The sequence below is a fragment of the Mycetomoellerius zeteki genome, unplaced genomic scaffold (assembly GCF_001594055.1).
Source record: "Mycetomoellerius zeteki isolate Tzet28-1 unplaced genomic scaffold, Tzet1.0 scaffold61, whole genome shotgun sequence".
Lineage (NCBI taxonomy): Eukaryota > Metazoa > Arthropoda > Insecta > Hymenoptera > Formicidae > Mycetomoellerius > Mycetomoellerius zeteki.
In genome coordinates this window covers 647,172-661,738 of record NW_017257621.1, presented here as the reverse complement: position 1 = coordinate 661,738, position 14,567 = coordinate 647,172, and the positions used below count along the sequence as shown (strand labels likewise).

Here is a 14,567-nt window from a genome sequence, read left to right as displayed (position 1 = left end):
TGAGTGCAAGGCGTCTACCAACTTTAAACAAATCATTAGTTTTAAACTTATTAATGCAATGAAAATGAAACTTTCCAGAACATTTGTTCATATCCGAATGAACAACTTTCTCGCTGAAAGTTTTAGGATGCTCGAAATTCGCTCGATAAACGAAGCACCTGAATGCATAAAAAAGGATATTTTGCAGGTGTGTATAAAAAAAATAATAAGTTGTTTGTTTATTGACAAATATCGGTTTTTCTTTCTTCACTAGACGTGGAAAACTCTAATGATCATAACTTCGAAAATAGCAAAAAAACGCATTTTTCGAGTATATATCCTCAAATATCTCAAAATCCTGACGTGATAGGTCAATTCTGATTTCAGATTCGGATTCTACGCAGAAAATTACGTCGGAAATGACCCACAGCTTCCCAACAACAAAACCTTGTTGACCTGTGTAATAGATAATCGTATTACCCAGTGAGAAATGACAATGGAATCGATGTCGAATCGACGTCGATTCCATTGTCATTTCTCACTGAATATGGTTTTTCATTACTCGACTCACTCGATCCGATTCGTATATAATAATCATTCTATATAATCATTCTGCTCTCGTCTTGATGGACAAATTATATTCTCAGTCGATTCTGTATCTTGAAATGAAAATATTTATAATTTTATTGGTCAACGCTTAATAAATTTGCTCACTTTTGTAATTTTCACCTCGTTTCAAGATACAAAATCAACTCCCAGAGCTCGTAAAGCTCGATACACAATGCGGATATTATTATATTCGTCTTGAAAAACTATTATAGAAATAACTATCTCACAAGTATCACCACGAAACAATGATAATTTATGATTTATGTTCAGCATTTCGCTTCGATAGTTGCTCTAAATAATGTAATGTGAGATATCCGTTTCGATTCAAATAAGCCGTCGACTGGATACGAGAACGAATTAATTGTTAATCGGAAGTTAAACGATGCGGTTGATATTCATTAAGTGTAGGTACAGAATAATCACGTTTGAAGCTTTGTCGTTCCTACCATCGTGATTGGAGAGGTAATACGACGTATTATACGCGGTACGCCGCCTAGCGCCTACCTGCTCGCCTGAATGACGACGCACGAATGATAGCTGATGATACATAACGCTGATGAACCTTGTTTACGCAGTTACGCACGGCGCGGACGCGTCGTTAGCCATTACGCGCCACATAAACAAACCCGAAATCCGCATTATTATCGAAATCGAAATATTCAAAACTACGAAATAATAATTATGTGCTAAATACGTTATAGCCTTTCCCACACACAGATAATTTTAACGAGCTCGGATTATCATCCCTTGTTTTGCATATCTTTTTGTACAGATTCAGTGTTTAAAATAACGTTTAAAATAACGATTGATTCTCGATTGAGAACACTGGGCAACAAAATTTGAAAAAATTCCTTTTTTTTTATCGTAAGTGGAAATAGTCATTTTCGGTGTATTTTTGCTTGCTGAACACGAGTACGTTGTTCGATTATTATTATGAGTTCTTTTTAGCTAAAGTTCTTGTGCACGGTTCATCTTTTTTCTTTTTCTCTCAAACATCGAGAGAAAAGAAAGAAAGATGAGCCGTGCAAAAACTTTAGTTAAAAAGGACAGGCCTATTATTAGTTTTTAATTTTTGAGAAAAATGATGTAAAGCTCAATTTGAAAGATTTTCATGATGTTATAGTATATATATATATCGGCAACAGATTTTTTTTCTTATATTTAATTAATAGCAAGCATCAACTTTAAAATGCATTTTGTTTCGTTTTGGTACGATTTTTCGTTTTTGAGATATAGCAATTAAAAAATGGTCTCTTTTCTCTTTCCTCGTGTAACATGGAAAAACATTTTATTCCATCTTCATACTGCATTATGTGGAAAGTAAGTGCCTTTCTACTCACATAATATTATACTTTCCACACAATGCACTAATAAGATGGAATAAAATGTCTTTTCCATGTATTTTCAAATTGTTATATTTTAAAAAATGAAAAATCATACCGGGACGAAACAAGCAAATTTCGCGTGTTATCAATCAAATTTAGAAAAATAAACATTTTTCCAATACATTTTTATTCATTCAGTGGAATTTTCGTTAAAATGAAATATCTAAATAATTTGCATGCAACGGTTAAATTAACTACCAGTAATCAATTTATCAATAATGATTGATTGTTATGTATACGTAATATCTGCAATATAAAGCCCATTTCAGATGACATATAATTCGCGATGGAATTTTATTTATAATTTTATGTGATTTGTAAAATATAAAAAGTATTTTAAAAATCAGAATGAATAACATACATAAAATATATACAGAGATATATCTTACGTAATCAATATATACAGGTATATTATTATTTATTATAATCCTTGCCTTGCGGCTTTGGATGACTTCCAGTCTACATTTTCCACACTTTTTCTTACCAAACTAATACACATGAATATTTTACAGCTCTCTGAATACATATAGGATATACAGGTATATAAAATTATAAATAAAATTCAAGTATAAACTTTGACGCAAATTATAAATCATCTAAAGCAAGCGTAATAAATTAATGGCGCAAAAAATCAATATTACGGAATAAAATTTAATGTAACTTAAGTTATAAAAATCGACAGTAAGTGACACGCATGTGTAGGCGTATTTATACGGAACAAGCTTTAAAGATAATGGAATACTGCATAGTAATTTTCGTTCTATCGTTTTATAACTTGAAAGCTATTGTGACCTCGACACTTTTATATTAGGATTTTTAATTTAATTATTCTCAAAATACTATTAACTTTCCGGAGCTGACGTCAAAATCTGTAATACAGTTACTAATGTTAACCTATTTAATTTATGTTCATTAAAAGGCATTAATTAATTTCAAGGAATTAAAATGACATAACTGACGTAAAAACGAATAAATATTAATGTATCAAATAAGGTAGTGGGCTAATGGGAATTAGCGCTGTACACCGTGCGCAATTATTTCTTATAAAAAACTATCGCAGCTAACGATTACATCAGAAATATAAAACAAACGTATGTGGAATACAAAACGCACTGTATACAACACTAATTCCATCAGCCCATTTCCTTGTTTGATATATTTGTATATTTCTCAGGAATTTTATTTATTATTTTTAACCAACGGAATATTAAATTATTAAGTATATTTTAATAAGAATAATTCAAATTTACAGATGTAACATAAAAAAATGGAATTGTTTAAAATTAATAAATTTTTAACAAAGAGTATAAATAAGTGGATCTAATTGATCCATCGTTTCCAGAGGATTAAAATATGATATTATGGGATGTCCTATAGTTTATGCTATGCTTCCTAAAGCCTCTTAAAACGATTTTTCATGAACTTATTTCAAAATGAAGTAGGCATATTCACTATGACAAGCGGAAAACTAGATTGTCATAACAATAAATTATAAAGATAGATAACGTAAAGCCAGATAAAGCAGATTTAAACGTTGAGTCTCTTCATCGAATAAAATGGAATTGGAAGAAGAAAAATTATATATGTTTTATAAACTTAATATATTTTAATAATAAAATTATATTAACAATCAAAATCTAAAAGACGAAAGCTTTATTGACAGACTTAAAAATGCGACTTGTGCGAGTTTTATTCCTACAAAACTCCAACGGAAATTGGAAATTGGAAATGATACATAAGCTCAAGGAATAAAGCTTTTACAAATAACAGTTTCAAGCCTGTCAATTCAAACTTGAAAGTCCTTTAGATATTGATGATAAATACACGTCTGGTTTTATGTCGTTATTATCAAAATGTCATTCTATTGTATAATATTGTTAATTTTTTTCCAAACAATAATATCGTATTGTAATTCGTTTCTTAATCAATTCTACAAAGTTTTATGACATTCAGTATAATACAAACAAAACAGTTTTACCAATGTAAGATTAACTTTAATTTACTGTTTATCCTTTTCTAACTTTTAAGAGAAAAAGACAAAGAGTAAGTTACACCAAGATTAAAGTTAATATTACATTGGTGAGACCGGACATAATATCAAATGCTACTTGAGATTTAAATGTAACAGATGCATGTAGAAGTGCGAAATAAATCCAGCTTCGTTTCAGGAAAGGGCTACAGTGGTATAAACGAAGAGATCATCTGGATCAGCATAGGCATGGGGATCACCATTGCCATCTTAATCACCATAGCGCTCTGCTATATCGCTCGTGAAAAGTGTCGCAAACGACACGAAGGGTACTATACGTCATGACGTATGTTTCCGCCGCCCTCATGGGCGTCCTGGTCATTTAGCCCAACGACACCAGGAATCCTTTTCAGTCCGACCACGTCAAGAGGTAAACCACGGGCTTACTACATCACCGTCTGAATTCTCTCACGCTTCTCCACGGAAAAAGCCCTGCGGTATAGCCGCACGAAAAATTCCAGTGGAATATGGATGAACGTAAAGAAAAATGCACGATTTCGTTTACATTAACGTACCGTGGTAAAGTTGCGCGCAAAAATGGATTTTCCAATCATGGAAATCCGGGGATTATAACACAGATCTCCGATTCTATCGTCTCTCTAAAAAGAAGTCACATTCGAAAAAGTGATTGAAAGAATTAAAAGGATTTTCTAATTGAAACTTGGGAATGGATAGATCGATTATTAACCGTTCATCTGCAATCTGAATTTTTTTCATTCAGCCCAAGTTTTTTTACTGTACGTTTTAGAAGACTTTCAAAAAATGAAAAAAATTCTGGGTTACCTTTTAATAACATCTCTATTGCATTATCAAATAGGTTTTTTAACTCGTATCTTAGGAGGGGAGAACCGGACTCTGTTCTCTTTTATTTCAGAGTAATTTGAAGGTAAAATTTCGCTTTCGCCAAAAAAAATTCTGACTGTAGACAGAAGGTTGAAATAGAACTGTAAAATGGAAAAATAATATCGCGCGCAAGGTTAAAATTTAAAGAGCGGCAGGATATAAAGTTCACCTATGGAAAAATCGATTTTATATTTCTCCGAGCGTAAAGTTTTATCATCGACATAATACTCTCTTTGGGACACATTCAGTACCTCGTTCGAAAGACACGTTCTCAGCAATATCAAGCGTTGTGGGCTATTGCCAGGGCATATTTCCTGAAGAGAGAGAGAGAGAGAGAGAGAGAGAGAGAATAATTTTCGCACCATTACGCACACTGGGAGGAGTAAAGATTCTCACGAAAGAGAAGAATAGCATTGCCTTAAAGGCTCAAAGGCTACGAAGGCGTCTATCTAAAATGAGGACAGTATAGTGTAGTACGGATTTGTAGCGATGACTATGCAAGATACACTATAAGTATAATAGTTCTCTGACACATTCAACAAATTGTGATTTCTTCTAAACACACTCAAGCTTTGTATCTAGAAAGTAAAGTGTGGGTGTACGTGTAAGAGTATAGTCAATGGACTATTATTCTTATTTGCGCCTGTACGTGTCCTCGAAAGAGCTTTCCGCTGTTAAAACGTTTCTAAAAGGCGACACAACAGGGGGTGCTGACACTATCTGGTTAAAAGTGCACAAAGTAAATGGCAATTATCTACAAGATGGAAGCGAGCTGGCTTCTCGACTAAATATAGACAAAGTAAAATTAATGATACGACTTTTATTTCTGTAAAAACGTTATTCTAATTTTTTTGGAATTCAAATACGGAAGAGAAAGAAATTGTCTTTAATATAGCTTTATTCTGTGAAAAGATTTTCTTTATATTCGAATTAAAACAATTGTCGCTCGCAACCGAAACATGACTACAACAGAATAAAATCGAGAAAATCTATACAAAAGTTATATAATCCTAAATTTTAATAATTAAAACTTTATTAAGAGCTTTATCTCTCAGTAAAATGCATCTCTATTCAATTATTCTTTAATTCATCCATTTTTACCGCAAAATATAAATTGTTAATTTTTCGAAAAATTTATAAATATAATACATAATTTACGAATACCATATTTTTCGTTCAAAGTGTATATAATTGATAAATAAAATTAATAAGTAACAGTTGCAATATACTTAATTGCAAATGCATTTCATAAAAGTGATCGTCAATGCTGAAAGTGTTTACAAGATCTACAAAGATTTTAATCCGTGCACCAATTATTCGTTCAAGTAACGCGAAGGAAAGAAGGCATCTTAAAAGATTAAGACGTTTTTCACACGTCTCTGCGATGCCTTTCAGATAATTGTCTGGGTATTCTCATCACGAATGCGAATGATATCGCCCGGAATCGTTTTCATTATTCATCCAACATTTCACCTTAGGACAAATGGAGGAGTCTCATCAAAGTGCTCCCAAGTAGAAAATTCTTGCTCCAAATGAAAGTGCAGTGATTTACGACTATTACGTATTACCAGCGTTTTCACGGATCACGCGATCGTTTATCGTTTCGTAAAATAGAAGCCGGAGCGTCAGATCTTATTATTAATGATTATTAAAGGAATCTTTATACCCCTTCCTCTTGATCATGCGGGTCTAAATGCAGCTCTGCATTATTAGTAAGCGATCGATAAAATCTTGTGCTGAATAATTCTAAAGCTGGATAATTCTTTTACGTCATTTACGGTAATTAACTTTGTTATCTACCGAAACTTCGATATTCATTTATATCGCAACGTGATTGCGATGCCGTAGATCGCGATAAGGTTTCAATCTCGTGTTTCCTGCTTCCTTTGCGGTCATAGGCGCCGACTACGGGGGGGACAGACCACTTTTTGCTCCGCCCTCCCAATAATTTTTGCCTTTTGGTTTTTTAATAAACGGTGTTTTAACAATTGCAAATAATTTCTGCGATCAAAACTGTGAGAAAACATCGGCCACATGACATATATTATACATAACGTTGACGCGGCGAATTAAAAGTAGTGATGCTCTCGCTGGCACGTCGTCTGTTGTCCTAAGGTGCCTTCCAACGAGAGATGATGTAATGACACGATGTGACACAGTGTATCATTACATTCTTGTTGTTCGCCAATGTTAAACAAAGATGAGATAATTATTGTGTTGGATTGATTGTGAGTCGCTTGTTGAGGCGTGTTTTGATTTCCATTAGAGTGCTCCTCGGATGTCATTTCATCCTTGTTTAACGTTTGTTCAACAACAAGCATGACATGACACCCGGGGAGCACCCAAGTGGGAATCCGAACATGCTCCTGGAAGGAATCCCTAGTGTACCTGCACATATACACGTACTAGAGAGAAACCTGAGAGAGGACATGAGGGCCTTTTTCCTGAAACCGTAAAATACCTTGTGCACTACAGTCTTCTGAAGAAGTGGATGTCAACTACACAACATTATCCATTCTTTTTGCGATGCTCTTGATGGAAATAAATCGTTAAAATCGTTAAAATTTTCACTAATTTGATAGATTTTAGTTATTTCAGCGATTCATTTCTATCAGTAGCACTGCAAAAAAGTGGATATTGTTGTGTTGCCCTCTAATATTTCTCGGTGCCGCCCCAATATTTTTCGCAAGTCGGCACCTATGTTTGCGGTATCAGTTGGAGAAAAATCGCTTAACTTCTTCAGAGATCGTTCGCCTACACGTCTTCCTGTTTCGATCGATACTTTGATAACATTTCATATTATTGGACCGCCTCTTGCAGCTGACGCTATCCCAAGCATCATACATTTCCGTCAAACATACGTTTTCTATGAAACATATTCCGGCCTACTTGCAACGCGAGTAATTTTTGAACAATTTTAATTATGTTATTAAAAATTTTAATTACGTTTCATATAACTTTTTCTTTAACGGAACTGACGTAGATCTATTGAATCCACTCAATTATATTATTTACATTATACATTTGCAAATTTGATTTATTTTATTGAAGTAAACTTAGTATTCATTCATTTTTTTATATAATTTACATCATTTCGGTTCCTTAAAATTAGTTAGCGCTTTTTAATTAATTTCAAATTATGTTACACCTACAATAAATTTAAATTGTTATTAAAATAAATTTAGTATTAATTCTTTTTTATACGATTTTTATCATTTTTCCTTAAAATTAATTAGTGCCTTTCAATTAATTTCTTTTTAATTAACGTATATTAAATGAATCTCACAGATGAAATATCAGTTAACTATTACAGATTTTGACGTCAGCTCCGGAGAATTAATATAGATCGGGACAAATGTTTATTATTTAAAAGAAAAATTACGAACTGTTAAAGAGACATGTTTTATTGGAAAAGGCTAATTTCCTAATGCCAATAGTTTACGGTTTAAAATCACTATCCTTTAAGACGATTTAAGATATAGATTTTACTGGACTTGAAAGAAATCCTGAAAGCACATAGCATCTCCTACTTTAAACAAAGCATATATATATATATATATCTGACACGCGCGATATATCTGATATTGAAAGACGTATCATTTTCACCGAAATACTTTCGTGGAGCAAATCGCATTATTCAACGAGATCTCACGACACGATCAATTGAATGAAGTGTGTTTGTCGTAAGAAAATATTTTTAGTTAAAACGAGCGCCAGGGATCGAAAGCGATTTCGAACACGTAGCTTATCTCAGGCTAGGCATTTACTCGCAAGCGCCGTAATACGTCCAAACGACTTTCTCTATCGCGTAGATTGTACTCTCATTAGATAATTTCGTCTGTGCACTTCTACGTAATTAACGGGGTACTTACCTATGTAATCTCAAGTCTACGATTAATTCCATATAACGTAAGAATCTTGACCAAAGTCTAGAATATACTTCTGAACTGAGATTAAACTCGGCCTCAATTTAAAAAGATATCGACCTTTAGAGGAGCTTATTATAAAGTAAAGGATGTACTTGTGCTGTTAGAACGGATTTTTTTTTCCAAAGCATGTTCTCCACGAAATTGAAGTCACGGAATTCTGCGTAACAAGATATCTTACTGTTGAAAATTAAAGTCAAATTATGGTCTTCTAAAGATCGATTGCAAATTTATCTATACATATAAATTTAGATGTTCCTATACGTGTAAAAATGTATTAAATAAATATAACATAATTTTAAAAATATTTCGTGGCCAACAGTCTTGGAAAACTCTATGTTAGAAAATTATATTGTTGTGACGTGACTAAAAAAATGTTGTGCAGATATCGTAACAGGATTTGATATAAGTGCGAAGAGGCCGGTTGTCAAAAGATAGCAAAAATAGACAGATTACTAGCTTCTCTAAATGCGTAATAATTTCTGTCATCTATAAAAATACATGACGGTCAACGCATAATTTATATCTACAGTTTACCTTCGCATATAAAAAAAGAATGTTATTTATAACACTGTTTTTCTCATCAGTCACAGTTGATATATAAATAGTATCACACGATATAATTAATGTACCTACAAATTCTGTTCAATTAAAAGTAATAACGATCTTATAAAGATCGATTGGAAATTTATCATAGGCGCTCCTTTATACATGTAAAAATGACTATATTAATAAATTATTTTCCTAAAGTTGCAATTATTATATTACAATCTATAATACACAATCTAATATACATATATGTATATATATAATAATATAAGCTTACGACTTATTTATTTTGGAGCAGGCTTTATGTATTTATATATTATATATTTACTTCGACAAAACGAAAAGTTGATCACATTGTATAAAGTACGCGTTATTATGAATAACAAGTGGTCTCTACATTTCGCGTTTAATCAATCGAGAGAATGAGGAAGATCCGATTGTCATTGGCGAAATCATTAATTCAAACTGTCTTGATGACCGGTGACCTCGCACGTAAAGAAGAAATGAATGTTTCTCGCGATTCACTATCTCGTGAACTTTAGACGTACATACATGTATGTTTGTATTTTGTAATTGTCGAGAGAACTTGTTCCGCATTAGTGGCGCGCAATTTATGTATAGGCATGTATATGTGTATGTAAATGTATATTTTACAGATTTTAATAGAGAGAGTGTACTTAAAACGCGCAGCACTACGCACACAATCGTATACACTTGATAGTTTATACACCTATTATAAATCTATTAATAGAAAGTAGAAAGATGACTTTATTACTACTGCAAATGACCAACTTGATAGATCAATGTATTAATGACTTCTTTATTTGTAATGAATAAACTATACTGTACTTAATTCTCATGTCGTATTTTCTTCCCTGCACATTTTATTAATTAAACAGATTGGATATATATATATATTTCGATAAATAATAACTCTTAAAAAACGCGTGGTCTCTAAGCGCAACTTTCTGCAAATTAAACTATTGAGAATTTACTGTGACATATGTGACGATAAGAAGGGAACAAAAAAATTTGTTTTTTTCAATTATTAGGAATTTAAAAGTCGTAGCTCATATCTAGGAAATGGAGTAAGTGATAATGAAAGAGATTTCACAATGATGTTTAAGTCAGTGATATACACCTTTGTACATTTATTTTGCAAATTATTTTCAAATAACGATAATTGCTAATAATCATATTAATAATAATTATATCTTTGATGTAATAACACCAAACAATTGACCATGCCTACTTAAGTAATGTACAGCGCTTAATAATTAATAAAGATTAGTACCAGCTCTCATACACTTAGCTATCGCAGGAACTCTCGTGGTGAATAAAAAAGAAAGGTGAGCTGCCTCTGATCATTAGCTCTCATGAGCGCTCGTCGTTCATGTTCTCACTTGATTATTACTGATATTAGCTCCCGCTATTTTCGTTCTCGTGAAACAAAACAGAAGAAAAATATAAAGCTTTTGTGTCTGTGTGAACGCACATATTAAACATAATTGTTATACATCGCGCATTTTACGCGGCAAAATGTACAAGTTTCTCGGACACTGCGCTGTTTTCTCTGTCGGCTCGTATTTATATGCGGAATTGCACGAATATGCAAATAAAAAAAATACAATCTCGATATATATATATATATATATTATATATATATATATATATTAATTATATTTAAGGATTATACAGTATTAACAAAATACATAAATTACGTGATAAATTTTGAAAATTGATTTCCTGAAGTCCGTAGCAAAATTTCATTTATTCAAACGAATGAAAAAGCAATGCATATTTTAAGATGTCTTAAAATATTTTAAATGTACAGTTCTGCCTCGAAATGTACATGAATTCAGTCGTATGACTCGAACCGCCAGAGAGAGACACGCGCGTGGAATATTAACAGTAAAGAACAATTATATATTTGTAAAACATGATTTTTTTTATAAGCTCACATACGTTTTACTTCCTAATCTTTCCTTATAGACATATATGTGCATACAAGCATACAACAATGAAAATCAAACACCCTCGCGTACATACACTCGCACATACACATATACACAAAAATATTCTCTCTGTTGCTGGGAGAAATATTGTAATGTTTGAATTAATATTTCGAAAAGTAGGCAGAGTACGTCGACAAATTACTAGACAGACGGTATAAGAGTATAATGTTAAGTGGTAGTATCGATGAGAGAAAAATTTTAATTTACACAATATATTATTATTAAAATTGCCTTATTGGAATTGATCTATACGTGCCAAACACGAACAGCCTTATTTTTTCGTTTCTTCTCTATATGTACATGATATATTATTCGTAAGAAAACGAAAAACTCTCCAAAAAGATCTTTTTCAAACATTTCGTCCCCTCTGAAGACCGAACGATAAATTTTGAATGACACTCAAAATAAGTACACCATACGAGTTGTGAATTTTATCGAAATCAGCTCGTTCGCAAAGATATCGTGACTGGCCCATTAACACCAACAATTAGATAGGTGCACTACTGAAATACATGCGCGACGAATCGATTACATAATGAAAAATTATCGAAAAGTAAAGGGAATAGGACGACAACAATTTTCCCAGTAGAAAATCGTCTTGTACCATTATTTTTTCCAATATCGCGCTACGGTATAACTTTACGATATCTATTTATCATAGATAATGCGTATGTAAAGTGAATACCGAAAGTGATACATAAGAAATCCCATCGGTTTCACGAAATCGAATACTCGACTTGTGTGTAATAATCGATATCGATGTAAAATTGCAAAAAATTTATCGGAAGACCTAATGAAAAAATGCCTTAAAAAAGCGATACTTTCATTTTTAGATCAAAAAGTCTCGGCGTTCTACAAATAAACTTCTCGGTTCAATTAAATGAATCAACAATACTTTGACGAAACGTCATCAGATCATTATTCAGATGACGGAATCGAGAAAATCACTCGAAAAAATGCAGAGAGCTTTTGATTATCATTACAATTGCACACGAGCTTGGCACGTGTCCCGTGACCAACGTGAAATGTGAGTTTATGACAATGTTTACATGTATCTATGAATTATCGAGGTACCGTCTGTTGGACAAGGTAATTTCTTAGGTTTAAATCCTCATTATACGCAACATTTAGTACATCCTATGGCGGAACATCACGAGGCGTACATCCTATTAATTTCATGTTGATAACGTTCCTGAACTGCTTTCCTCTTGAGTTTGAATGCCGCGGTGACCAGACCCATATCGGGTGACCATTGTTCTGCACACAACTTCACCGCACCGGGTATTTCAAACCTTTGGAGCTTACCTATAAACGAAAAAGATAGAATAATAATAAATTTATTGATTGACGATAACAAAATAACAATCAAAAATAATAATCAAGAATATACAGAAACATACATTTCCTCGCTTGCTCAACAAGTTCTTGAAGTACCGCTTTCTCGATCTGTGGATTGTTACAAAGTTCCTCAAGATTCTTTCCAGTTATGCTTAGATTACTAGCAATTTCTTCTAAATAATTCTGGTTAGGTACAACCAATGCCACTGTGTATGCTTTATTCGCATCGCCATAGACGCATATGTTTTCTACGACAGGACAAGTCTTTAACTCGGCCTCAACTTTACCCAAAGAAACGTACTCGCCGAGTTGTAATTTAACCAAGTCCTTCTTTCGATCTACATAAATAAACATCCATCGTCAGAGAGATATCGAAAATAATAACTAATATAGATATTATATTTTTCATAAGAATAAAAAGATGTTATGTCCACTGTAATTTTTGGGACGTACCAATAATTTTGATAGAGCCATCTGCATGAATTTCGCCGATATCACCTGTTCGGAACCATTGTCTGCCGTCCTCTTGGAAGAAGTCTTCCTTCGTTTTATCCGGCAATTTATAGTAACCCGCAGAAACTATGTCACCACCGATCACGATCTCTCCTCTAGGATGTGGATGATCTTTAACTCGATAACCAGCCTCTTCCCAATTCTCTAACCGGATATCGCAAACCGTAGTAGGTGCTCCAACTCTTCCGGTAGTTCTATCGTACGCTGAAAGAAAAATGTACGTCGTGATAATATGACCATGACAACATAAACATCGAATAAGCATTGCGGTTAAAAAATACATACTGTCCATAACGGTTGCGCAAGAAGTCGTTTCTGTGAGTCCGTATCCTTGAGTTACGGTGACGCATAGGCAAAGTTTCACTTGATTATGAGTATCCGGACTGAGTGGAGCGCCTCCAGAGAGCACAAGTCTAACACGACCACCAAGTACTTGCTTCGCAGCTCCAAAAATGTATTTGTCGAAAAGAGGCGTTTCATAGCCTCGTTTCGTCCATTTTAGTTTGTATTCATACGCAAAATTAAAAATAGCTTGCCTAAATGGACCAGATTTCTTTACTTTTTCGTTTATTCCTTTGGAAATTCGATCGAGAATAAGCTGAAACAATTTTATATTTGTATCAGTATTACCTAAAAAATTGCATTAAAATTAGAAACAAAATTTGATAATTTGTTTTTAAAAAATATTGATGTATTTTTTCATTTATTAAAATATTGTTTTATTTATAAACTTAAAGACTTGAGATGCTCTAAATAACTTAGTGATTAGTAGATAAACAATTTTCTTTTCAGGCAAAAAAACTAATAAGAAGAAATTGAATAATTTGCAAAGATACTCACCGGTACTGCAGTTAAACAAGTTGGATGTAGAACGGAAGCATCACCCTTCGATCCTCTCTGAACCTTACTACTCGAATCAATCAGTGTAAGCGGTGAGCTATAACCGATGGGCACTCCGGTTAAAAGACACACACTTTCGGCCAGTAGCTCGAAGACATGAGCTAATGGCAAGAAACCGAGAAAGACATCGTCTGATCTGATCTCTACAGCATCGGAAAATGCTTTTAGAGTGCTAATGATATTTTTGTGAGAGAGAAGGACGCCTTTCGGCACTCCTGTCGAACCAGACGTATACATGATTATAGCGGTGTCATCACTCTTTGGCGAGTTAGCACTCGCATTTGACTTATTGCCCATTTTAATAACATCGGCAAAGGGTAACAATTGCACTCCATCCTGAAACAAAAACAAATAGTAAAGAATACCTAAAAAAAAACCAAGAAAGTGAAGACTACTATTCATAAGTGGCAGTACTGACATCAACCATTATGTAATAACATAATGACAGTCAATCATAGTCAATGCCACAGCTATTAAGCAA

At 33.2% G+C, this 14,567-nt stretch overlaps 2 protein-coding genes across 5 annotated transcripts in view; one reads left to right on the top strand and one right to left on the bottom strand.

Moving 5' to 3' along the window:
- LOC108728334 (uncharacterized) overlaps positions 1 to 4,642 on the top strand; it is a 25,473-nt gene extending 20,831 nt beyond the window's left edge. The window contains exon 4 of the mRNA XM_018456832.1: positions 4,142 to 4,642. Within this exon, the coding sequence (XP_018312334.1) occupies positions 4,142 to 4,287 (146 nt within the window). The 3' untranslated portion in view covers positions 4,288 to 4,642. The remainder of the gene's footprint in view (positions 1 to 4,141) is intronic.
- A 6,575-nt stretch (positions 4,643 to 11,217) lies between these two features.
- Positions 11,218 to 14,567, bottom strand: part of Acsl (Acyl-CoA synthetase long-chain) — a 28,984-nt gene continuing 25,634 nt past the window's right edge. For all 4 annotated transcript variants that reach the window (XM_018456839.1, XM_018456836.1, XM_018456837.1 and 1 more), the window contains 5 exons: positions 14,027 to 14,422; positions 13,472 to 13,784; positions 13,127 to 13,390; positions 12,736 to 13,011; positions 11,218 to 12,640 (listed from right to left, as the gene is read on the bottom strand). In XM_018456839.1, the coding sequence (XP_018312341.1) occupies positions 12,486 to 12,640; positions 12,736 to 13,011; positions 13,127 to 13,390; positions 13,472 to 13,784; positions 14,027 to 14,422 (1,404 nt within the window). In that variant the 3' untranslated portion in view covers positions 11,218 to 12,485. The remainder of the gene's footprint in view (positions 12,641 to 12,735; positions 13,012 to 13,126; positions 13,391 to 13,471; positions 13,785 to 14,026; positions 14,423 to 14,567) is intronic.